This window comes from Ctenocephalides felis, unplaced genomic scaffold (genome assembly GCF_003426905.1).
Source record: "Ctenocephalides felis isolate EL2017-DRISC unplaced genomic scaffold, ASM342690v1 CF-g0.4_SCAFFOLD_01492, whole genome shotgun sequence".
NCBI classification, from domain to species: Eukaryota; Metazoa; Arthropoda; class Insecta; order Siphonaptera; family Pulicidae; genus Ctenocephalides; species Ctenocephalides felis.
This window is the reverse complement of record NW_020537646.1, coordinates 52,793,762-52,821,716: the sequence shown is the minus strand read 5'-3', so window position 1 is coordinate 52,821,716 and position 27,955 is coordinate 52,793,762. Positions and strand designations below refer to the sequence as shown.

The 27,955-nt window shown below is 30.8% G+C and overlaps 1 protein-coding gene across 1 annotated transcript in view; it reads left to right on the top strand.

Moving 5' to 3' along the window:
• LOC113371386 (transmembrane protein 184C) overlaps nt 1-20,937 on the top strand; it is a 230,966-nt gene extending 210,029 nt beyond the window's left edge. The window contains exons 7-8 of the mRNA XM_026612013.1: nt 3,193-3,370; nt 20,726-20,937. Coding sequence (XP_026467798.1) covers nt 3,193-3,370; nt 20,726-20,937 — 390 coding nt within the window. The remainder of the gene's footprint in view (nt 1-3,192; nt 3,371-20,725) is intronic.
• Nucleotides 20,938-27,955: the final 7,018 nt, after the last annotated feature.

Here is a 27,955-nt window from a genome sequence, read left to right as displayed (position 1 = left end):
ACGAAACTACGTTGAAGAAGAAGTTTGAATCCAGTCCCCCTACCAAAATAAAAGAAAAAAAGCAAGAAGGAAATAAATGGCAGCTATTTTAAAAAAAAAGTGTTAAAAAGGGCTTTTTTTTGGGACGAGAAGCTTCGCAAAATTTTTTTGCGTAATGTTATCAAGATGTTTGAGGTAGGGGGCTAGGTATTGCAGCGGTGAACAAATTAAAAAAAATGCAAGTCGATCCGACTTGTAGTTTTTTTTTTAATTTGTGGCACCGCATTGAAAAAAGTCAATTTGAGAAAAACGTATTTAAAGTTTTTAATATAATGTACTAAATACACCATTTAATTTAATAAAAAAAGAGAGCAGCTGGCATACAATAGCTCGCGGAGCGATGAAAAAAACGGTTTCAGAGGATCATACATATAGAGATATATATATTTACAACTTCGTCAGAAAATAGATATTGAGATGATTTTTTTTTTAAATAATTCTAAAGTTTTTAGCTTTCATAATATCAAAAAATCTCAAAATGGAAAAAAAAGAACAACCCCCTTAAGCAATGAGACCGTCACATAACCTAATTCGCTAACAAGCCAGTACAAAATGGCGATCGGATCACGACTAGTGTTAGAACGAAATATAGTACTGAGTACATATGGATACTTTGCGGTCGATAGTGAGTACTGTTGCTATCGACTTGTTACCTCGATCTATTTGCCAAAATCGATGTTTTTCGTCGATAGTACTCAAAAAGAATCGACAGCGTAATCAATCAGCACCACTCATCGACCAACTATGAACACCACTCGTTGCCAAATGCAATGCAATAGTCTCTCTAGGTGGTCATAATTGTTCAAAGTAGAATCAAACTAGCTGTAAGTGGAATTCTGTTCGTGGAATTAAGGTATCGTGCCTTAAGGCAAATTGCTAGAACTTCCCGTACCAAAAATTATGATTTTTTAAAAACAATTAACATTTTTGAAAAAATTTTACTTCGAAAAATTAAGATTTTTGAGAAACTATAAATTGGACAAAAAATTACTTTTTTTGAAAAAAAAAATTAAAAAAAAATTTTTTTTTTAATTTTTTTTTTGAAAAAATTTTTTTTCTTTATTTTGACATATTTTAAAAGATCTAAACTTTTTTTCAAAGCAATCGTACTGCTTTAACTGCATAAAGACGAAATATCAAACCGCGTAAGCGCCGCGTCGACGTCTAACGCGTAAACATTGGTACGGAACCCATAGGAATGTAAACCAAAATTATACTTATTGTTAAAATCTCTATAAAATATCTGATAATTTGATGTGCATATGTCTAATGATCATTTTTGACATAATATCATTTGAAATGATCATTTGAAATGGCATTTTTTTTACTTTTTCATTAGATCTCCGAAACCGCTAGACCTGCCTTTATGAAAATTTGATCGGTTCTTCACCTTGTCAATACAAGTAAAATGTTTTTTGAATTATTAAAATCGGACGCTCCGTTCTCTTAAAAACTGAGTTACCGTTTTCGGCACTTTTTGCCCCGTATCTTCGGAATGGCTAGACCTGACTTCGCCAAAAACTAATCAGCACGTCCCCTTATCAATACGAATCAAATGTTTTTTGAATTATTCAAATCGGTTGATCGGTGTTCCCGAAATCGTCGACGAAAATTTGTATCCGCACATACATACACACACGCACATACATACACACACGCACATACACACACACACATCCATTTTATCTAAGGTATGCCAAAATATTCAGAAACCTTTGAAACGTCGAGAAATGCAAAAATTTTCATTTTCGATTTTTTTGCGATTACTATAATTTGCCCTACGGAAAGTTAAAAACGATCCTTAAGGGTCATCAGTCTCAAAATTTATTGCTCAAAAATCCAAAATGAATATGACCACACTAATAAATAAAGATGTTTATTTATTACTCTTATGTAAAATAAAACGGCTTTTTAAAGTACCAAAATGTTTTATAAAAACATATTCAACAATCGAAGTATGATTATTTCAAATAATAATACTCATCAATTTCAATATGTTAGTATTTTACGTAAAAAAGAATCGAAATATAATTATTTCAAATGATAATACTCATCAGTTTCAATATATTAGTATTTTGCGTAAAAAAAGAATCGAAATATAATTATTTCAAATAATAATACTCGTCAATTTCAATATATTAATATTTTGCGTAAAAAAGAATCGAAATATAATTATTTCAAATGATAATACTCATCAGTTTCAATATATAAGTATTTTGCGTAAAAAAAGAAACGAAATATAATTATTTCAAATGATAATACTCATCAATTTCAATATATTAGTATTTTACGTAAAAAAAGAATCGAAATATAATTATTTCAAATGATAATACTCATCAGTTCCAATATATTAGTATTTTGCGTAAAAAAGAATCGAAATATTTTCTATCGATTTTATTCATCGAGTGGGCTTCAATAAATTATTATTCTTCACATTATGAAATATATTGATAATTCGATATATGAAGTGTTGCTGAAGTGCAGAATATAGAAATAACAAAGCCAAACCCTCGCATTTCTTGAGTGTTAGTCCCAGCCTTGATTACTTATGATAAATTTTATAAATTTATGTTAAACTTTATTTATTTTTTATTAATATAAATGTTGATCAATGGTATTGGATCCAGGTTGATCCACGTTTTTCAAATAATAACCACTGCAAAGCAGCAAAATATTTTTGATGGCAAAACAACGTTTGCCGGGTCAGCTAGTATATATATATACATATATATATATATATATATATATATATATATATATATATATATATATAGTATATGGGTTTGCATATCGTATGTGCGGCGATGAAATACAGACCTGGCTAAAATCTATCCCCGGGCATCAATAGTAGGCCTATACCGCTGTCTAGAACCATATAAATACCATACACAAAACGTTCAGAGTCTTTCACCGCAGTAAGTCTTAGGGCATAAGGGCCTTATCAACAAATACCTAAGTGGTCAACCAATATTGTACCAGAATAAAATTATTCCAACGTAGACACTGTTGGTTCTTCACATTGTTTGTTCGCCAAAAAACAGCTGTTTAATCCGAAAAACTTTATCTCATTCGACTGAATGAAACAGTGATAGAATATGAACAATTTTAATTTTAATATTGTGGTTTAGGTTTTCATATAATTATACTTTCTAGGATTTTCTCTTGTGTATTGAAATGTTTGTGGCGGCTATTGCTCATCACTATAGTTTCTCTTATCTCCCGTTTGTGGATTCGTCATTATCATCATCCGGTGGCTGCTTCAGTGCGTTTCTTGCTATGTGGGATGTGTCCGATGTTCATCGTGATGTATCAGAACATATCGGGGTTCTTGGTGAGTATTAAAGTAAACGATTTTCCAAAATATATATTTAGTTATACATATACACAAACAGAAATGCATTATTAACTTCTTGCAGGGTTAGTTATAGTAATGGGTTATAAATCGAAAATGAATTTTTTTGCATATCTTCACGTTTTAGAGGTTTCTGAACTGAGTGTGTGCATGTATGTATGGATACAATTTTCCGTCGACGTTTTTGGGAGTCGAACAGCAATCGAGTCCTACTCGTGATGATTAGTTCCGAGATACGAAGCAAAGAGTGTAGAAAATGGAAACTCGGTTCGAAAGGCATCATTCAGTACGGGAAGTTCCAGCAAATTGCCTTAAGGAACGATGCCATACACTACTAGTTTTTCCTTTAGATGGATTTATCTATACATTTCAATCTGTAAGTCCTAACGGGTTTTACTAGGTGACCTTAGAAAGATTTTATTGCTTAGTGAGAGAAATTTTTCTGATAGTTTTGTAACTGGTTGACTCAGTTTTGTTGGAGCGCTCGTCAAAAATGGTCATTAGCAAGAAGAAAATACGCGCAATTTAATTAAGGGGTTAACCACTGTAGATTTTACGAAAAACAAAAATAAAATTCTTAGGCTTAAAATATATTTTGAACCTTTCAGAATATGAGGAAAAATATTTCATACCTAAAACTTTCTTTTTTAACTTCCCGTAGGGTAAGTTATAGTAATCGCAAAAAAATCGAAAATGAAATTTTTTATATATATTTACGTTTCAAAGGTTTCTGAACATTTTGGCATACCTTAGAAAAAATGGATATATGTGTGTGTGTGTGTGTGTAAGTGTGTATGTATGTGTGTGTGTGTGTTTGCGGATACTACCGATTTCAATTGTTCAAAAATATTCCATTGCTGTTTATAAGGAGACGTGCTGATTAGTTTTTGGCATAGGCAGGATAGACCCCGTTTCGAAGATACGGGGCAAAATGTGCCGCAAACGGTAACTCAGTTTTCAAGAGAACGGAGTGTCCGATTTTAATAATTCAAAAAATATGTTACTTGTATGATTACTTGTATTGACAAGATGAACAATTGGTTAAATTTTCATGAAGATAGAGGTTTAGCGGTTTCCGAGATTTAGTGATAAAAGTAAAAAAATGCCATTTTGCGGTCAAAAATGATCATTAGACATATGAATATAAAATTATAAGATATTTTATAGAGATTTTAACAATAAGTATAAATTTTGTTTACATTCATATGGGTTCCGTACCAATGTTTATCCGTTAGACGCGGCGCTTACGCGCTTCTAAATTTCGTCTCTACGCAGTTAAAGCAGTACGATTGCTTTGAACAAAACCTTGAACAAGACCTTCCAAAATATTTCAAAAAAAGAAAACATTTTTTTTCAAAAAGTCTTTTTTCCAAAAAAAATATTTTTTTTTCAAAAATTTACAGTTTCTCAAAAATCTAATTTTTTCAAAGTAATTTTTTTTCCAAAATGTTAATTAAAAAAAAAATGGTACCGGAAGTTCTAGCAATTTTCCATAAGGCACGACGCCATGCGCCCCACTAGTTTTCACTTGTAATTACGAGGTTTTTTTCATGCAGGTCGAGCTGCTCCAAACCGACACTGCTGAAATACGTTAACAAAAAAACATTATAAAGCAAAACTACAACATGTATCCCCTAACTACCCGTAGGTTAGTTATAGTAATGGGCCGTAAATCGAAAATAAAAATTTCTTCACGTTTTGAAGGTTTCTGAACATTTTGGCATACCTCAGAAAAAATGGATGTGCATGTGTGTGTATGTATGTATGTATGGATACAATTTTCGTCCACGTTTTCGGGCGCACGGATTAACTGATTTGAATGGTTAAAAAAACATTCGATTCCTATTGATAGGGAGATGTGCTGATTAGTTTTTTGCAGGTCCAGCCATTTCGGAGATACGGAGCACGCACTATATGCCGTTTATATTTACCTAGCGTTTTGGTAAATGTGCACATTCTCCGGTAAAAGTGCACATTTACCGTAACATATATGTTTGTTTGGTTTGATTGATTTTTCGAAGGACCAATGATTTGTAAACACTTTATTATGTATTTATTTTAATATAACTGCAAATTCTATTTGTATTTACATTATTTTAATTTCAAAGTATAATTGTATTGTATTGATTGACTTTAATTCGTGTTATGATTTTTGATTTGATTGCTTTTGTTTTTATATCATAATATCGGATGCTTTGATTTGGCGTGAACAATATATATATATATATATATATATATATATATATATATATATATATATATTTTAGACGCTTTTCTGAAAAAAGAATAGTATCAGAGACGAAGAAAAATATTTCACAATTTCAGTTATACATATAATTAGTAACAATAGATATTTATAATATGAAGGGGTTGGTATCACCGTATTTCTTAGAGTCAAAATTAATATATTGAATTAATATAGTGAATTAATCAAAACGTTGTGGAATTTATGATTGCTTAGTTGACGTATTTGCAATGGTAATAAATTGAACAGTTGAATAGTAGTATTAAGCTTAAAAGTCGATCCTTTGATAGTTTTATTTTTTGTGACATAGTGGGAATTAGACATGGAAGATAAATTAAAGTACTGGGCATTATTTTTTATAAAGAGAAGTGTAATAAGTAGGAATATGTTAGGAACGGTAAGAATGTTATACTTCTGAAAAATATTTCTACAACTTGTCATCGAGTTAATAGAGATGTGGCGATATCAAGCAGGCTGGTTTTTATTTGTAAAAAACAATGGGACATGTCATGTATATTTTTGATATCGAAATATTTTTACAGTTAATAAATTTATATTTTTTTATTATGTTGGGAGTTTCTAATTAAATATATTATCATAATCATTACAACTCCCACATTGGTGACTCACGACGATGGAGATGAAGATAAAGGAGTTTTATTTTTCGAAGATTTAAGAAAAATTGATTTTGACGCAGCACCATAATCACTGGTCTTCAGAGACGACCTATAAGGTACGTCCAGTCCAATCCATCATAGTTAACGCATTTACTATCTGGATCAGACTTCCGAGGTTACTCATTTGGTATACCCAGACCTCAGTTTTTTTTTTGCTGACAGAAAAAATAATTTGGAGCCTGAACTTTTCATTGGAATGCAATTTAACCTCTCTTTCTCTGTTAACTCAACAAATCGTCTTATAATGCTACCTCCCATTATCGGTGACAACGACGAGTCAAAACAAAATTTGATATAATTTATTGGATTTCACAATTCTGGACTCTTATGTCAAAGAAACCAATGATCCTGATTTGGATAAAGAGCCAACTTCTTTCTCTGATCGGAACTCATCAGATACGAATGCAACGCTTGCAGAAATGGAAACTGTACCCATAAATTATGCATTCTAAACATTAAGTAATTCTGATATAACTAATACCAATTAGATGGAGGCTGAATCTTAGAAGTTCACCGACATCGAGGTACAGGAAATTTTCCACATGTTTTTCATTAATCAGAACCTTATGCAGAATATGGAGTTGATGGCAGGTCGAATCACCACATACGGTGGATCTGCTGACGAAACATGGAAATTTGTAATTAACCAGTATTACAACACTGGTCTGCTATAATCTGCTTTCCCACCACATTTTTATAACGTGTTTCCCTGTGTTTTTTTTTAAAACTGTGAGATCAACACTGGGCAGGGAGTGTGTGGCGATATCAAGCAGGCTGGTTTTTATTTGTAAAAAACAATGGGACATGTCATGTATATTTTTGATATCGAAATATTTTTACAGTTAATAAATTTATATTTTTTTATTATGTTGGGAGTTTCTAATTAAATATATTATCATAATCATTACAACTCCCACAGAGAACATGATTCTTAGTGCTCTTTTCTGGAGTTTGAAAACATGTTTTAAGGATGCTGAAAAACCCCAAAATTGAATGCCGTAGACCAAATGCGAGTAGAAGTTGGAGTAATACATAGAAAGAAGACAATTTAAACTAATTCTAGATTTAAGTACTCTTAACATAAAATAAGTTCTGGAAAGTTTAGGTATTAATGACGAATAAATATGATTATCCCAATTTTTTTTTTGCATTTGAATTCCTAGGAATTTAGAAACGGTAGAAAAATTGAAGAAGACATCATTAATAATTAGGGAATTGATCTCGTTATTAATCCTATTGACTGTTCGAAACGACATTATTTTAGTTTAATCAACAAAATACGTAGAAGAAAAATCTAATAACAATTTTCGAATTCTACCTTTACCACTCCTGCAGTAGGTACTTACATTATTTATTATTATTATTATATTTATTTATTTCAGCGTAATGGCCTAGAAATACATCATTATCTTAAGTCACAATAATACCTTAAACTTACTTTATATACAAAAAGTAAACAGAAAAGTCTAATCAGGGGGATCTAATAACTTTAACGTTCTGGACTGGTTGCCCAAGTAACTCTTTTTTCTTTGATTTCTTCATGCGGTTGATTGTTTTCAACCAGCCTAGACCTTCCTTGTCATTCCTGCCACAGAGAACGTCTTCTATAGAAATGCTTGTTCTCTCTAACATCGCGCATCTTTCTTTCCAATGCTCAACCGTGTCCTCCTCCTTTCCACACAGCTCACACCTTCGTTCTTCAGGGTTCAGCCAGTGTTTGTTATTTTTCTCCATAGTGCCACATCTATACCGCGCAATTACTCTCTGATCGCAACCATTGCTCCAGCCTTTTAGATACTGCGGAAGCCCACTTGTCATTATTTCTCTATACTTTCTATTGTATCTGGATCTTTCCAGTTTGTTCCAGTGCTCTTGACTTTGTACCTCGCTTCCTCTCTCCCGCAGTACCTCTCCAACATTCGCTCCGGTTGCACTAAGCTGAACTATGTCCTCCTGGCCAAATCCACATTTGTCTATATCTTATCCTTTCATCCAACCTCTCTTTATCCCCTTTACCTCTTCTTCTTTCGCTAATACACTCCTTCACTATGGCATTTACTCCTGTCTTTAACTGTTTCTTTTCATAATTAATCGCTCTCTTAGCTAATCTCAGATGTAATTTGTCTCGTTTTACTTCCTCATAGAGTACATAATCTGGAGTACAGGACTCCAGATCAAGTATCCACTTCAGGTATTTTTTCTGTACTCTTTCGAGCTTTGCGATCTCTCTCCAACCCCAAATCTCTGCGCCGTAAGCCAACACTCCGACTACCAAACTGTCAAACATCTTAACTCTCCTGCTGAAGTTATTGTGGAATAACTTATCGCCGAGGCTCCACGTACTTCTCAGTGTTTGCTTTTTTAGTCAGGTTTTTGATATGCACTTTTATTTTTCCACTTTTTGTAAAGTGGTACCCCAGATACGTAAACTCTGTAACCTCCTCTATATTGACCCCTTTCCATAGCCAGTTTGTACTTTTTTTTCTTCCTCACCTTTTTTAAAAAGCATAACCTTCGACTTTTCCTTATTCAATACCAATTTCCTTTTCTCCAAGTACCGCTCTAGCCGCTTCATTGTTTCCAGCAAGTCTTTTTCGCTTGTTGCCAAAAATGCCATATCGTCTGCATACGCTAGGCTCCAAAATTTCTCTTTTCCAACTACCACGCCTCCCGTTTGCCCTTTTCTCAGCACCTCTTCGAAATCCGCTATTAAGATCGTAAACAGTGTTGGACTTAACGGGCATCCTTGACGGACTCTTGGACTTTTCTTGTCCAAAACACCTCACTTGTTTTGTTTCTTACTTTTACTTTGTTTCTTGTCTCACTATATATTTCTTTTGTTCTTTCTATTAAGCTCTTTTTAATTCCTGCCTTTTCCATAGCACTCCATAATTTAAGCCGATCTACCGAGTCAAACGCCGCCCGCAAATCCACGAAAAACGAGAAAAGCTTGCCCTTCTCTCTACTCAATTCCTTCTCTACTACATGATTTAGATTTTAGAATATAGATGTTGTCTATAGTGCTTCTACCTTTCCTTAAACCTGCTTGCGTATCCGGTAAACTTTTGTTTTTCTCTAAATCTTTAACTATCCTTTCGTTTAATATGGAAGAATAAATTTTGTACCCAGTACATAATAGGTTTATTCCTCGGTAATTACTGACCTACTCCCTATCTTCTTTTTTATAAAGTGGCATTATCAGCGCTTCTTTCCAATCTTCTGGTATTCCTTCGCTATTCCAGACCTTTTTAACCAGCTCACATATCTGCCGCTCTGTTCGACCCGTCATAAATATCCGCGCTTTATTTGGAATTCCATCAATCCCCGCCGCTTTACCTTTCTTTAACTTTTTCATGTGTTGTCTAATATCAGCGTCAGTAAGTTCTTCTTCTTCTACTTGCTTCACATTTTCATCCTTCCATTTCTCTACTAAACGGATATACTGCCCTTTTAGCAGACTCATAAAGTGCTCTTTCCATTCTCTTGTCGTAATTTTCTCACTTAGTTGTACCCTTATTATCCTTCCTCTGTTTATAAATGCCCAAATTTCCTTTTCTGTTTTAGCGTGTCTTATTTCCACCATTACTTCGTCTGCTTTGCTTTTTTCTTTTCCTTTACAGAGAGCCTTGAACTCTTTTCTTGCTGTCAGATACTTTTCTTTCGACATTTTACCTAACGTCCATTTTTTTAATAAAGCTTTCACCCATCTCTTTTTTCTACCACACTCTCTATCCCACCATCTCCTATAACCCAGTCTTTTCCCTTTTATCTTTGTTTTCTTCCTCACCATACATGTGTGTATTGTGTTTTTAATTTCTTTCCAACTTTCCTCTACATTCTGCTCCGTGTATACCTTTCTGCCTGTTGCGATTTGAAATATTTCTTTGCTTTCTTCCTCCCATTTAATAATTTCTCGTTCGTCTTCTTGCCTTTGCATTTTCTTTTCAAAGTTGTGTATAAGTTTGCAACTCACAGGCATGTGATCTGACTCCACCCTGTCTACCACTTCAAATGTCTCAATCCCATTTATGCCTTCCGAGTTTACTATAATGTAATCTATTACTGACTGCCCGATGCTTGAAATATAGGTATATTTTCCTTTCTCATCTCCCTCGATGTTTCCGTTTAGTATGTACCAGCCTTTCTCTCCTGTTATCTCTAACAATTGCTCGCCTGCTACATTTATAGTTTTGTCCCTTGATTCTCGCGGCCTTCTTTCTACATCATCTATAAAACTTTCCTTTACTCCAGTTCTTACATTGAGGTCTCCTCCAATAATAGCTTTTAATCGTAAGCGCCCATACAAGTTCTCTGCTATCTTCTTTATTATCTCTTTTATCTTATCTTTGCAATTGATTGTCCATATAGTCCATTTACCACCTGCGATCTTTACTATTCTTTCCATCGCATCGTCTAATTCTACTGTCGCATCTTCTTCCTCGGCTATTTCTTCTCTTACACCGGTGATGATTCCTCCACTTGCTCTACCCTTTGTCTTTTCTCTCGTAGCGTACTGGCAACACCACTTAAACCCTTAAGTATGTTTGAATTTTAGTCCACGTTTTTTCTCAACCCATGTCTCTGTTATTCCTATTATATCGTATCCACCCACAAAATACCAGAAGTCCTTATTTTTATTAACCGCACCCGCAACATTCCAGAATATTACTTCACCCCCCCCCATTTCCGCCGGCTGACCTAATGTAAAAAATTCTCTTTCCTTCCATTTTCCTTCTCTTTTCTCTTCAGATCTTCCCACGTATACCATTTGCCATTCCTACATAGTTTTCTGTAGCCTACTTTGACAGTATTACCCGCCTGCCTTTCCTTTATCGCATGCTCTATCAGTTGCTTCTGCACCTGTCTTTCGCCTCGCGTTAAGTCATTATCTATAAATACTGTCGATCCACCAAGGCGACTCTTTTTTCTCATAATTTCCACCTTTTCTTCCCAGCTGCCGATTGTGGCTACAATCATCTCTCTATTTATGCCAAACCAAAACGCTCTATTAATTCTGACCCTTATTCCCACTTTTTCCTCTACGAACTCTTCGACTATCTTTTCCAAATTATTACCTTGTACCTTCAAACCCTTAATAACGATATTGTTTCTCCTTTTTTATTTCTCCTGGTGGTCAATTATATCTTGCATTCTTTTCACTTCTCCCACGAACTCTGCCCTCTTTTGCTTCAAATTTTCTTCTTCCTGTTTCTGCAGCTTTTTTTTTTCTACTTGTCTCTATCTCTGCCGCCTTTGATTCTTGTTCCATTTTTGTCAGTCTATCGCTCAAATTTTGTATTTCTTTGCACATTTGTACTTTTTCCTGCTTCCATTCTTCTTCTCTTTTTTTCAGGCTTTCCGTTAATCTATCAATTTCCTCTCTTAAAATTCGGTGATTTTCTCCTACTATGTTTTTCACCTCCGTTATTTCTCTTAACACTTTCTCAATGCCCCCTTCCTCTGTTTTTTTGTTTTTGATCTTTTATTAGGCTCCATGGGGCTGTTATGATCGATATGCTCTAAGATCCCGTTATATGGCAGCACCGAATGTAATTTAGTTTAGTTTAGAACACAACTTGTTACCTTGTACCACCAAATAATTATACCTTTTGAGGTTGTGGTGATATGTACGGTGTGATACTGATGATTAGACTAGATGGCAGCACTCCAAAGCAACGATGTAAAGTGAGGTTATGTTGCCTCGTGTCTGATCGACGTCGGATGTAAATGCGTTTAACTATAATTGCTTCTGTCCCTGCTACTTTATTTCCACTTTTTCAACACTTCGTCACTCATCTAATTTTACAAATTTTTAATGTTCACTTGTAGATTCCTACATCACTCATTATATACTCAATATACACTAAGAAAAAAGACGTGCGTTCACTATGGCTGTTCCTATGTCACCTTCTGATTATTTTAGTTTTATCGTTATTAAGTAAAAGGTTATTAGAGTTGAACCAATTAGAAACTGCAATCAATGATTGGTTTAGTTTAAAACTGAAAACTTCAAAAGTTTTTCCTTTAATAATTAAACTTGTATCGTCGGCAAAAAGAATAAATTTGCAAAGATCGGTACAATTAGGCAAATCATTAATATAAATTAAGAATAATAAGAGACCAAGAATAGAGCCTTGTGGGACTCCGAGTTTTATTTTTAAGTTATTAGATATTACTGTGAAGTCTTGATCATCAAGATAAACTGATTGTGTTCTGCTAGATAGATAAGATGTGAATAGTTGAAGTGGTAAACCACGCACACCATATTTTTCTAATTTTTTAATAAGGATTTCATGGGAAATACTATCGAAAGAACGATGCGAACGGACGTGTATGCGTGAGCTCTAGAATAGATATATTGTATGTGTATAATCCTTAAACAATACTTTGTATATATCATTCTCGTGTTGTCCTTTGTGAAGTGACTATAGTGAAATATAATTTAAATAAAAGTTAATTTAATACAATAGTGTGAATACATTTTTAAAAATTATATGTTCCCTTCGGGGGAACATATTAAGAAATATAGTGTTATTCCTCCAGAAATGAATGAAATAATTAATCATGAATCAGTCTTCCAACATGAAATGAATATTTATAAAAGACTAGCTGACCCGGCAAACGTTGTTTTGCTAAATAAGGTATATTCTAAACCATTTCTAGAGAATCAAAAATATTAATACTTTAAGTGCATAAGGATGTGTTGTTTGAATGCTGTATACAATTAGGTATTATAAAAACAATAAACCCCATTAGTTTGTCTATATTTTGTCAATACAATCAAACTGCAAGTTTTATACACTTTCTATGGAAAACATCGTATAATCCAATCCGAATCTTTTTTGGTCTTTCGGCTTATTAATTACGTTTCAAGTTTTTCAGATTCTTTTTGGATTCTGGATTTTGTGTATAATTGTAAATAATACTACTGAGCTTATACAAAATTTTCAAATTTTTGCGAGGAGAGATAAAAATTGAATATATATTTCTTCTTTGACCTGCTTTTTGAAAAGTTTCAAGTTACATTCGATGAATTAAAGTAAATTTAATAAAAAGTATATATGTAGAGCAGGGCGAGGCACAAAGGTCCAATTTGACTTTGAGCAAATATAAACTATATTGTGAAAACCATAACAATTATATCACAACAAATAAGACATATCAAACGAACAATTATCTGACTACGTTCAGTAAACTGACTTTTACTTCATCATTGTAGAAATGTGCTTTTTTGATGTCTTCCAAAAATTTGTTATCTAGACCTTTTTATCCTATATGCGGGGTAACTTGTAACGGGCAGGTGGCAAAAGGTTTAAAGCCTTATTATAATTTTAAAGGTATTTTACAAAATAATTACATTTTTAACTAATGCTAAAACTACCAACGGAAGAAAATACTTTTATTATGGATTTTCAAAGATTACTGTTTATCTCCCCCATTTCAAAGATTATCGTTTTCAAATCAAGTTTGTAGCTGGCTATACATCTTTTTCCTCTACTTTCATATATTGTTGTTAAACAATGCTTAACTTTACTGATTTTTGGCACATCGGTGGTGGACCTCTTTAATCCCGGACCTTCATATATTAATATCTATTCTGCGATAAATTCTGGGAAATTATAATTGGAAAAATGTTATTCGACAAAATGTCCATTTGATCGATACCAAATTTAGGTTCTGAATTTAAATAAGATAAATAAAAAATAATATAACCTAGAAAATGTTTTATAAATACCAATGAGTATATAATTATTCAAATGAGATCTTTCAGAGCACCGTGTTTGAGAAAAATATGCCAAAAAGTGCATTTTCATATTAACATATCAAAAAAGTTTATATTTTGAGTCTCTAGTAACACTTGCGGCCCGTTTACTAACGTTTTTGTATATAAATAAAACTACAAACAAAACTACTTACTACAAATTTATCATAAATAAATAATATTCGCGTAAAACATCCTATTAAACGTAATTGAACATCATCTGTCAAAAGCGTTTGACATTTCACGAAATTGCCACCGTCCATTGTTTTATTTAAATTACGCTTCTACAAAAATTTTCAAATTATAAATGTAAAGTTTCTACGCGGATTTGAAATAATTTCTCACCTTTTGGACTTTCTCTGGATTGGCACGAATTTTTCAAGACTAAGACTGATCCAGTAGACATACTGATAACTCCTCTAATCATCCTAATAACTCAAATCTCAACCTAAATGTAAATGAAATGTTTCAAACTATTAATGAATTAAAAATACTGTTTTCTGACAATACCGTTAAAAATACAATAAATACGTTACTGAATCTTGCTAAGGATATTAAAAATACTACCTGCGAGAAAGATAAACAAATGTTAGTATTTCAATGCTTTCTAACATTATGTACATAAATAGAGATAACATGAATATTATGTATTGGAATGCAAATGGCATTACTAAAAATACTATTGAATTGAATGATATTTTATTGAATCATGATATTGATATTGCGTTAGTTTCTGAAACTCTTTTAAAACCTATCAACAAAATTTATATTCCTGGATTTAAAATAATAAGAAGAGACATTTCAAATTCTGGACAAAGAGGTTTATGTGTGATCATCAAAAATGGTATTAAATTTAGTAGAGTTCGAATCCCAAATTTACAAGCTGCTGAAGCAGAAGCAGTAAATATTATTCTAGACAATCAGATTACTACTATTTGTGGAGTTTATTTTCCATGCAATAGATTATTATTATCTGATTTAAAAACATTACTGAATTTAAATGAAAAAATTTTAATTTCAGGCGATTACAATTCTAGACACGAGTTTTGGAATTGTATCAACAAAAATTCTAACGGTAAAAAACTATATAAGTTTCTAAGTAATAATATTAATTCTGTTGCATTGCATTATACTGTTTCTCCGACCAGATTTCCTGTAAATGAACTCCAAACATCATCTACTATTGATCTAGCTTTAACTAAAAATATTTACACAAATTATTTACCATTTACTATAACAGAAGCTAATTCCGATCATAATCCAGTTATACTACCTATACCATACAATAGCATACAAAATTACACAAATCCACATTATAATATGAAGTACAATTTTAAAGAGGCAAACTGGAATAAATTTCGATCCTATATAAATGAAACTATTGTGATTAATAAAACTATTAATAACACCAAAAATATTGATGAATCAATTACGTGCTTAACAAATAACATTCACACGGCGATGAATAAGTTTATTCCTAAAGTTAGTACTATTAATTCATTTTCCCTTCCCAATCACATATTAGATCTAATCAAATATAAAAATAAAATAAGAAGATTTTGGCAAAAAACTAATAATTCTGAAGCAAAGGTACTATTAAATAAATTAATTAAGGACATAACATTTAAAATTAAAGAACACAAAAATAATATTTGGAGTGATAAACTAAGGAAATCAAATTTAAATCACAATAATATGTGGTTTTATGCTAAAAAATTCACAAAGAAACGTGAAAATATCCCTAATCTAAAATTAAATTTTTTATATGTATCTGATAATAAAGAAAAAGCTAATTTATTAGCTGATATTTTTGAAAAAACACACAAGCAAAATGATAATTTAGGGAATGCTTACTTTAGTAATCACGTCCATAGAACAATCAATTCGATATTCCCAACTTCCAGTAATATAATCTCAAATATTAAATTCACTACTCCTAAAGAAATAAAAACTATTATAAACAGTAGAAAATCAAGAAGCACCCCAGGTCCAGATGGAATATCGAATATTATATTAAAAAATCTTAGCAGAAAACCTATTATTCTAATTACTAAAATCATTAACAGCATTTTAAAACATGGTTATTTTCCACCCATTTGGAAAATTTCTAAAACTATACCTATTAAAAAACCGAATGAAGACAGCGATCTCCCCACTAGTTACAGGCCTATCAGTTTATTAAACCTTTTGACTAAAATACTTGAAAAAGTTATATGCAATAGAATTGATGAATTTTTAACAAATAATAATGTGATACCAAATAATCAGTTCGGATTCAGAAAAAATCATTCCACCCTCCATCCTTTATCCATTCTAACAGAACAAACCATCCTTAATTTTAACAGAAGAAGAAATAGTGCCTTAGTTCTTCTAGATATAGAAAAGGCATTTGATACAGTTTGGTTTGATGGACTAATTTATAAAATGAATGCTCTAAATTTTCCCAAATATTTGGTTTGTCTAATTAGAAATTATTTAATTAATAGAAAATTTTATGTTAGTATATACAATTGTAAATCTACATGTAGAGCCATTACAGCAGGTGTGCCTCAAGGTAGTATTTTAGGACCGATTTTATTTTCCATTTATACATATGATATGCCTACAAAAATCAACACGCAATTATTAATGTATGCGGATGATACTGTAATTTTCACTTCGGGCAAATCAGATAAAGCAATCATTAAGAAACTACAAAGTCATTTGAACCAAATTATAAAATACACAAATAAATGGAAAATAAAAATAAATATTGACAAAACAGAAGAAGAATTAATCCTACACCCAATATAACCTTGCATCTTAATAATAATATCATACCATGGAGTAGTTCTGTTAAATATTTGGGTGTCATCTTAGACAGGAAACTTAATTTCAATGAACACATTAGTAATAAAATAATTAAATTAAAAAATTTAATATACATATTATACCCATTGCTAAATTATAACAGTTCTATTAATATTGAAAATAAAAAAAGAATTTATATGGCAATAATTAGATCCGCAATGATGTATGCTTCCCCTATTTGGTGTATGACAAACAAACATAATATTAAGAAACTACAGTCAGTACAAAATGTTTCATTGAGATTTGTTATAGGTCAAGCAAGGAATCCAATAAATATGCATTATATTAGCACAAAATTCTTACATGATTCCACTAATGTACCATTAGTGAGAGATTTTATAACAATTATCTCTGAAAGATTTTATACTAATTGTTTATTTAACTTAAATCCTAATATATGTAATATTGGATCGAATGACAATACATATTGGTACAATAAGTACAAGCTACCATCATCAATAAAAAGATAATCAAGTATAAAATATGACAGAGATCAAATTACTCTTAAACTATTCCTACAGCATATGTTATTAGTCTTGACTATTTTCCAATCATATATGTAATATGTATTCTTTTGTTATTATTATTGTAAATATGGTTTTTAGTGATTATTTTTACCATGATTAAAAATGTATTTATAGGTTAATTTAATTTTTACTAGTTAGTATTAAATATAAGTTTATGTATTTATATCTTAGGATAGTTATACATGTTTATATAAATTGTATAGAAATATGTATGTATAATCTAATATAAATGAAATAAATAAATCTTTAAAAACTAAAAACTATCGAAAGCCTTAGAAAGATCACAAAATACTGTCACGCAATAAGAACCTTCTTCAAAATAGTTTATGACAATATGAACCAATGTGTGAATTGAATGAAAAGTTGAGCGGTTTTGACGAAAACTGTGCTGATTTTTAAAAAGAATGTTGTTTGCAGACAGGAAGTTATTAGGTCTGTTATACAATATTTTTTCAAAAACTTTATTAAAAGTGTTCAACAAAGAAATGAGCCTATGATTATTAATAATATCAGTAGGACCTTTTTTATGAAGAGTTCTAAGTTTTGAATGCTTGAAATGATTAGGAAATGAACCTTCACTGATAGCATTGTTGAAACATAATGAAAGTTTATCAATAAAAAATGGAAAAAATGATTTAAGAATATCCGATGGTATTCCATCAGGACCAGAAGAGTAGGTGTTTTTCAGAGATAAGATAACGTTAGAGAGTTCTGTGTTAGAAATAGGATAAAGATATAATGATTTGGAATTTACGGCGATTTTAGAAAAAAAAGCGCTAGAAATAACTGGGTCGACTTACAATGTTTGATGTCGTATCAAATGCTTCATTAACAAAAAAATTATTCAAAGAGTTTGCAAATTTTTGTTTATTTTAAATTTTGACGTTATTTATAGTTAGAAAAACTATTTCAGAGGAACACAATTTTAAATTCACTTCAGATTTAATGAGAGACCACATTGCTTTTTATTTGTTGCTAGATTTCGTAATAATATTGTCATTATACATAATTTTAGCAATTTTACATAAGGTATTAAATATTTCTCTATATTTCAAAAAGTAAATCATGAAATTTAAGTCGTTATTGTTTTTGGATATTCTTTCTAACTGCAGTAACTTATTATAAGAGATATTTAACCCTTTGGTGGACAAAGTGCGCAGATCTTTGCTTAAAGAACTCTTAGACTTTAATATTGGAAATGCGAGATTAAATTTGGACAAAAAGGAAGTAATAAATACCTCAAACGTAATATTTTGATCCAATGCTAATAATGATTCTTGCTCTCAAAGTGTTCTAAATCAATTAGGAGAAGTTCAATATGCACTGTTTGATATTGTAAATGATAAAAAGTTAAATGAAAACAAAGCAACATGGAGTATGAGTATTATGTTTGAAAATAAAAGGCTACAATTTTTTTTGCTCTCTCGAAGTGAAATATTTTAAGATTAATATTATACATGTATTAGAGTCAATACAATACAAATTTAACTAGTGGTGCATGACATCGTGCCTTAAGTCAAATTGCTGGAACTGTTTGCACCGTAAATAAACATTCGGGAAATGAAAATAATCAATAATCAATGAAAATTATTGAATAATTAATAACAATTGTTCTAAATATTTTCAAATAGATTATTAATTATGAATACATAGCATAAATTTTTAAGTGCTTATTAAATTAGGCGACTAGCGTAAATAACTTCTGTATATGTTTACAAGGAATTTGTTCCTTTTTTTTGAAAAGTCTGAAAAGTTTCAAAAATTAGATTTTTTTGTAATTTTGTTTTTTTAATATTTTTTTAAATGTTCGATTTTTTTTGAATCTTTGAAAAAAAAAAGTTTTTTTTAGAAATTTTAATAAATTAGAAAATTTAGAATTACTCTGAAAGTTTTGTAAAAAATTAACTTTTTTAGAACTTTTGATAGTTTTTGATTTTTTTCAAAATTTTCATTTATTTAAAAATGATGAAAAGTTTCAAAAATTTGAATTTTTTGAAAATTTTGAATGATACGAATTTTTTTGTAAAATCATTTTTTTCACACCGTTTACACAAGCAAAAGTTTAATAGTTAAATAGTTAATAGTTAGTGAATAGGTAAATAGTTAATAGTTAAATAGTTAGTTAATATTGAATAGTTAAATTTGATAGTGAATAGTTAAATAGTGAATAGTGATAAGTGAATAGTTAATAGTTACTAGTTAATAGTTAATAGATAAATAATGAATAATAATATGCATACGACTAAAATAAATAATATAAATATAAATATACATACATCTACATAATCAATACGTCTATATAACAAAAAAAACGAATATTTTTTCAAAGACTCAAAAAAAAATTCGAATATTTAAAAATTTCAAAATTACAAAAAAAATCTAATTTTTAAAATATTTCAGATTTTTCAAAGAAAAAATTTTTTTTGGAAAAAGTTAACAAATTCCTTGTAAGCATTCACAGAAGTTATTTGTAGAATACGCTAGTCGCCCAATTTAATAAGCACTTACAAATTTACGGTATGTATTTTTAATTAATAATCTATTCGAAAATATTTTGAACAATTGTTATTAATTATTGAATAATTTTCATTAATTATTGATTATTTTAATTTCTCGATAATGGAATTTTCTAATTATGATACTGGAATTTCGGAAGCACTACTAGTTGTTCGGAAGTGTGACAACGAAAGAGACACGATAATTTGATTATGAGTAGCCTGAAGAATCACCTCGATTTTCTAAATAAATTAATTACTAAATAGTAATTACAAAATTAAAGCAATTTCTATATAATTTCTATGATAAACTGTTTCTGGGATTTATTTTCGTATCAGCAATTAGAAAATGCTTGCCGCCATTGAATTATGGTATACTTATTAGGTAAAGAAGAAAGTTTTACGCGAAACTCTGTCCAAAAACGAACGTTGCGCACGTTTCACTAAAATATTCGTCGCAAATTAGTTCATTCTGATATACACCTATACCAAATCATGGTATATATAACAGGTAGTTAGCTGCGCTTTAACCACTATTTCATGTTTACGTATATTGGCGCCAAATGTTACAAAATTAGATTTTTTTGTATTACATGAGGATTACTAACCAATTGCACTTGATTTTGACTCAACAGCGCTTCATTATTGTATCTAGGAATATTTCAGCAATTTAATTTGTAGGGCTTATATACAGCATTTAGTTAACTTAAAACTGATTTAGTTGCAAATTTTAGCATAATTACGTTATATAGCCTTTTATATTATTTATTTGTTTTAGGCAATTCTTTGAGCAGAAGATTTTGGTGTCCAAGTATGTATCGGATTGGAGATGGCCATGAGCATGAAGTTTTGATTCGAACAGAGCAAAGTATTGGCGAAGCGGATACACAGCGACAAACAGTTGGACTATACGGAAGTATGCATACAGAAAATTCTAACCATGAATTTTCTAATTCCCAATTCCAGTATTCTAGCGAATTGGAAGTGTGATATGTATGTATATATATATATATATATATATATATATATATATATATATATATATATATATATATATAAAAATGAGTGAAGTTTTGAATTTGCAAAAATTGTAATAGCATATATTATATTCGAACGATGTGGCTTAAATAAAGAACTATGTTTTTTACAATTCTTTGTTTTTGATATTTAAATATTTGTAATATTTGATTGAAGATAATTAGAAAGAGGGCTTAGTTGAAAAATGTAATGCAACATGCTAATAACTTTTTTACAATTATGGCACAAGGTGATTCACAAATGGGCTAAATTATAGTGCTACATTCAAATTTTTTGTACCAAAATGTAAGTAACATTTGGAGATCAGAATTTTTTTTCTTATATTCGTTTATAGCTATGTGGGAGTCGTAATGATTCGTAAGTCGTAAGTTCACAACCTTATAGGTCGTCTCTGAAGACCGGTGACTATGGTGCTGCGTCAAATTCAATTTTTCTTAAATCCTCGAAAAATAAAACTCCTTTATCTTCATCTCCATCGTCGTGAGTCACCAATGTGGGAGTCGTAATGATTATGACAATATATTAAATTAGAAACTCCCAACATAAAAAATATATCAAATTTATTGACTATAGCTATATTAAAGTTCTATAGCATTATATACAAGATTGTCAAAGATAAATTATAAGTAAGTGATGAAAGTAAGAATTTAAATGTACAAGGTACACACATTTCGTAGACAAATTGAACAAAAACACAATAGGCATTTATCGGTATACTACCAAAACTCAGAGGACCCAGAACAAAGTTAACTACATTTCTTACAACAACTTCGAGCAGTTTATATGATATTTTATGTGTTACCAAATCTTGGCTTAAATCTTGTATCGCAGTCGGAGAAATTATTGATAATACATTCAACATATATAGAAGTGAGAGGGGTGAGAGAGTGTTTATAGCAATTAAAAAATACATAAAAAGTGAGCTAATACCGCTGCATAATCACAAAAAAAATTGAAAAAAAAAATTGAAAAAAAAATTTTGAACAAAAATTATTTTTTTTAAATCAATTATTTTGTTAAAACAAGCAGAAAGTTCTCTGAATCATTAAAATCAGACGCTTAGTTCTCTCAAAAACTGCCATTTTTTGCACATTTAGCTCTGTGTCTCCGAAACCGCTGGACCTGCCTTTGCCAAGAACTAATCACCACTTCTCCCTGTCAATACGAATTGAATGTTTTTTGGATCATTCAAATCGGATGCTCCAATCTCTCAAAAACTCAATTATTATTTTCTGCACTCTTTGCTCCATATCTCAGAAACGGCTGGACCTGCCTTTTCCAAAAACTAATTAGCACATCTCTCTATCAATAGGAATCGAATGTTTTTTGAACCATTCGAATCGGTTGATCCGTGCGCCCGAAAACGTGGACGAAAAATTGTATCCATACATACATACACACACACACATCCATTTTTTCTGAGGTATGTCAAAATGTTCAGAAATCTTCAAAACGTCGAGAAATATAAAAATTTTCAATTTCGATTTTTGGACGATTACAATAACTTGCCCTACGGGAAGTTAATATATTACTAGCAATGAATCGTTTTAATGTTTGTAAAAAAGATTCTGTCAATAAATCGCAAACCAGATCCAAATAAATAGCCTTGGTGCACATGCAAATAAATATACAAATATAAACCTTAATAAATTTGGCACTGCCTGTTATTCGATCTTTGATAATAAACGGTCCAGCATAATCAAGGCCGACATTGTTAATTGGAAAATCTTGATTAACTCTACTACTAGGCAAATTTCCCATTATATAATCAATTGACGATGGTTTTGCTTCTCAACTATCATTAAAAAAAAAGTTTCTTGGATTTGTTGAAACTACAATGTTTCATTATAATATTACTTAATATGCATACATATAACTATAAAATAAATAATTTCGTATTCAGAATTTCTTAAGAATCGTTTCGGGCGCATCGCGCACTGCTTTGCGTTCGAACGAACTCTTATGCAATTGCAGGGTACTATTAGCGTTACGCGCGGGTGTACCGACTCCGGTAATTTCAATTTTCCAAGGTGTTCCACCAAATTGATTTGGACAATATTTGCAGTACTTAAAGAAAAAACATTAGGCTTTATAACGTACTAATTTAACGTATAACGCTAATTAGAAAGTGGCCCAACTAAACGAAACGCACTGCACGAAAACACCAATTGAAAAATTATTTTGTCTTTTTCAGCTAATAATAAACAATTTTTTGGCATCGATTGCTCTACATAATGAGGTCTGAGTCAATGTGAATAGAATCACTTAAAAATATTTTCGATATCTTTTATGGTTACGCGAAAAAGTGAGTTTGAAAGAAGGGGCCACTTTGACATATTTTCAATGATATCTCGGCCATAAGATGAGGCACAAAGTTGAAAATTGGTATATCTGTTTTTATCATTTAGACCTATAAAATGGCGTATAAATTATTTAAATACCAGGGTGGAGCCGATTCTGTATGGCAATGCGCCCATACCCTTTGCTGCCTGAGGTATAGCAAAATGTTCAGAAACCTTCAAAACGTCGAGAAATGCAAAAATTTTCATTTTCGATTTTTGTCCCATTACTATAACTACTCTACGGGAAGTTAAAAAATTGTATACAAGGAAATAATCAGTGCTAAAATAACCCATAGGCCCGTGAAGCCCGGGTTTAGGGCGGCACAATTTGAGCGGCGGCAAATTTTTCAGAATGTCAAAATTTTAAACCCGAAAAATTGGCAATTTATCTTAAAGATTAATCCCGATCTGTTTTTATAAATTGGCTGATAATTTTCTATGAAATAGAACGTTGTTCGTTTTCTAATCAAACTTATTATTCAAGGGCGCAACATTGATATTTTATTATTATATCTTGTTTAAAATAGAAATTATCAAATTGATAAACTTTTTTGGAGAAATATTGAAGCTCTGTTCTTTTTTTATTATTGTTTTTATAACGGCTTGGCTGATCGTCGCGCAAAATTGATAAACGCTAGCCCTCATAGAGATACATCGAATGGCTTTTAAATTTTTGAAATCGGTCTAGCCGTTTTTGAGAAAACGTCGATTTACGGCAAAAAATCTGTTCACATACACACACACATACTTTTTCCAAATTTGGTTCCATTCGATTTAGAATGGCTTGAAACGTCGAGAAAACATAAAATTAGCGAATCGGATTTTTTGATGAAAACATAAACTTCTCCTCCGGGAAGTTAATAAGATAGATATATAAAATTTAAAGTAAGTTGATAATAATAAAGAAAACAATTTTATTTTACCTGTGTAAAATGACGAACCTGCACACTTCTGTTTACTGCGTCGGCTTGCGGGTCAGTAGCTATAGTCATATATGACAATATTATGCAGGGCGGTTTACATGTCTAATCAATATAAAAAAAGTTAATATCTTATCAAAACCCCTGTTATTAGTTATCCCCGTTACATATAGCCCATAGTTCCCATATATATAGAATGCATATAACTATTGGTGTATGGCATCGTGCCTCAAGGCAGATTGCTGGAACTTCCCGTACCAAAAATTATTATTTTTAAATGAGATAATTTTTTTTTAACTTTGAAAAAAAAAATAGATTTCTGAGACGTTTTATATTTTTGAAAAAAATTAACTTTTTGGAAAAAACTTTTGAAAAATTTTTTTTTTTCATTTTGAAATATTCTGGAAATTTTGAACTCTTCTTCAAAGCAAACGCACTTCTCATTTTGCTGCATAGAGATGAATTATTGAAGAACCCATAGAAATGTAAACAAAATTGAAACATATTATTAAAATCTATATGAAATATCTGATAATTTCATGTGCATATGTCCAATAAACATTTTTGACCACCAAATGGCATTTTTTAACTTATTTTTATTGAGAGTCTATAACCGCTGGACCTGCCTTACCAAAAATTTAATCAGTTCTTCATCTTGTCAATACAAGTAAACTATTTTTTGAATTATTAAAATCGGATGTGCCTTTCTCTTAAAAACTGAGTTACCGTTTTTGGCACTTTTTGCCCCGTATCGATACCTTTCGAAAGGGCTAGCCCACGCCAAAAACTATTTAGCACGTCTCCTTATCAATACAAATTGAATGTTTTTTTAATGATTCAAGTCGGTTGAACACATTCACACGCCCTGTATCAAAATTTGTTTGGGGGGCCCCTCATGAAGAAATTTTTTTTATAAAATATAAAAATACATAAAATTAAAAGAATATTTTTTTATCATTTTAATTATTTATATATCTAATTCTCTCTAATTTTCTGAACTTTTTACAAATGATTCCAGATATTTATTCACTCTCCTTGCTTTTTTTGAAAAACTGAATTATTTAGTGACTTTAAATTTTATATGGTTTCTGTCTCTAGAAACATACATGTCTGGTAGACGTTTCTGTCCTAAAATTTTTACGTAATTATTAATCAGTTTTAATTTTAAAAATATCATTTTAAAGCAGTTGCTATTGTAACTGCAAGGGCCAAAGCTATGCAAACTGATGCAAGCCTATTGCATTCATCATTGTATCTTAATAAAATAAATTTCTTAGATTTTTGTAAATCAAATCTATTTCTTGAACCATCAATTGGTCATGATCATATGAGATACCTTAACAGTATCTCTTTACAGTAATTCAGTCGACAGTTTTTCGGAAATGTTTATTAATTCTCGATTTCAAAAAGGCAAATGTTACTTACTACTTAAGTCGCAAAGGTTTGGAAGTCTTTGTTTGATTTGTGAAATTGATATATACAAACAGCAATAGTATATATTAAAATATAATTTCGGGTCTAAAATTCCCTCATCTTGTGATAACTCATCATAATAACGCTTTATTATCTTTTGTCTTTTGTTTATTAAAATAGTTATTGCAATCCATCTTTTTTGCAAATTATTTGGACCTATTTAACAAACCAATTCAATAAATTTTTATATCTTAATTCTCAAATCATTACTTAATGAAATACTAGTTTTTTGTAAGTCATTACTGGCATGTTGTAGAGTTTCAGAAATGAAACTAATAATTTGAAACAGTGAAGAAAGAAATCTAAAAATGATTTTGTTGATCATATTTTTTCAAAATATATCTATTAAAATGTTATAAATATATTTATAAAAATTCCAAATCCCAATTTTCTATCAAGAATTTATAAACTGGATTAGTTTTACAGATTTGTTCATATTTGTGCAAGAATATTAACTTATCGGATGAGCAAAAGCTTCACAAATTGAATTGATTGCTAGAGCTTGCAAAAATATTGCAGCAGAAATAAATTCTCTTAAAGCGTTAGCTTACATGTTCAAATTTAATACTTCTCGATAACAAAAGAAAATGCAAACTACGTTAAAATTATTCAATTTAAAAAAAAATGTTTGCTTTCTGATTGTGCTCGTTGGGGCCCCCCTGGCCCGGGGGCCCCGTATTTTTGATACGGCTGATAAGGCGGTAGTTTCGCCCTAATTTTAATTTTAACAAACGTCAAAAAAACTACACATTTTTTCAAACTTGGATGAATTTTTAAAATTAAACTACTTGTCGTAAGGCCGTAATATTTCATAATATATATATCATCAAAAAAAGTTCCATCAAAATCGGCTTAATTTTTTTTTCAACAGTTAATTACAAAAAAACGGCTCGGTAGATTTACACCTAAAACTAATCAGTATCATTCCCAACTAATATCTTTTGAACAGTTTTTGATTTCTCACAAAACTGACAAACGATAGTCCTCATTGAGATACATCAAATGGCTTTTAAATTTCTGAAATCTGTTCAGGCGTTTTCGAGAAAACGTCGATCAAAGGTCTAATTGATCTACAAGACTATGGTATCTTCCGTCAAAAAAAATCATAAAAATCGTCGATTTTTTTAAACTTTATTACAAGAAAACGGCCCGGCCGATCTTTACTAAATACTAATCAGCACGATTCCCAACCAATATCTTTCGAACGGTTTTTGAATCTTCGAAATCAATTCAGAATTGCGTGCTAAAACGTGGTCAAAAATTTTCTCAGTTTTCTGCTTTTTATAAAGAAACAGCTTGGCCGATCGTCGCACAAAACTGACAAACAATAGTCTTCATCAAGATACATCGAATCGCTTTTAAATTTTTGAAATCGGTCCGGCCACTTTTGAAAAAACGTCGATCTACGACAAAAAATCTGTTCACACACACACATACTTTTTCCAAATTTGGTCTCATTCGATTCAGAATGGCTTGAAACGTCGAGAAAACATAAAATTAGCGAATTGGATTTTTTATGAAAACATAAACTTCTCTTTGGAGAAGTTAAAAAACGATTTTTATAAAAATTTGAGAATATTTCGAAATTTTCAAAAAAATCAAATATTTTCAAAAAAAAATCAAAATTTAAAAAAATTTAAAAAAATCTAAATTATCAAAAAAATCAAATTTAAAAAAGAGTTAATAAGTTTCTTATAAACATACACAAAGTAGTTTGTGGAATACGTTCGTCGCCCAATTTAAAAAGCAGATGTAAGTTTACAGTATGTATTTATAATAAATAATCTGTTTGGCATTAATCAAAGCAATTATTGATTATTTTCATTCCTCGAATGTTTAAGGTAAGGCAAGAAAAATCTGCGCCACGCTTATTAAATCGCCTTGTATTAGCAATATGTTAGGTGTGTGTATATAATTGTCCTTAGCTTCAAGAGGTTACTATCAACAAAGCACAGTGTTCGATGAATTGTCGATCCTGCCAGATCATGCGCAATGACTCCGTACACACATTGAATTTCAGTTCGTGCAAGTCCGAATCGCGGCTGTCGGCCATGATTATTTTTCGAGCAAATTTTGCTTCTGACTTAAAAAGTGTGCTTTACTGTTTAGTTGAGGTTACTTATAGACAAGATCGTGCATATCTAATTATGATATCAAGTGCCGCTTAAATAAATTTATCTTGCTAATAAATGTGAGCTTTGGCCAATATATTGTTCAGTGATTTTGGCTCATGTT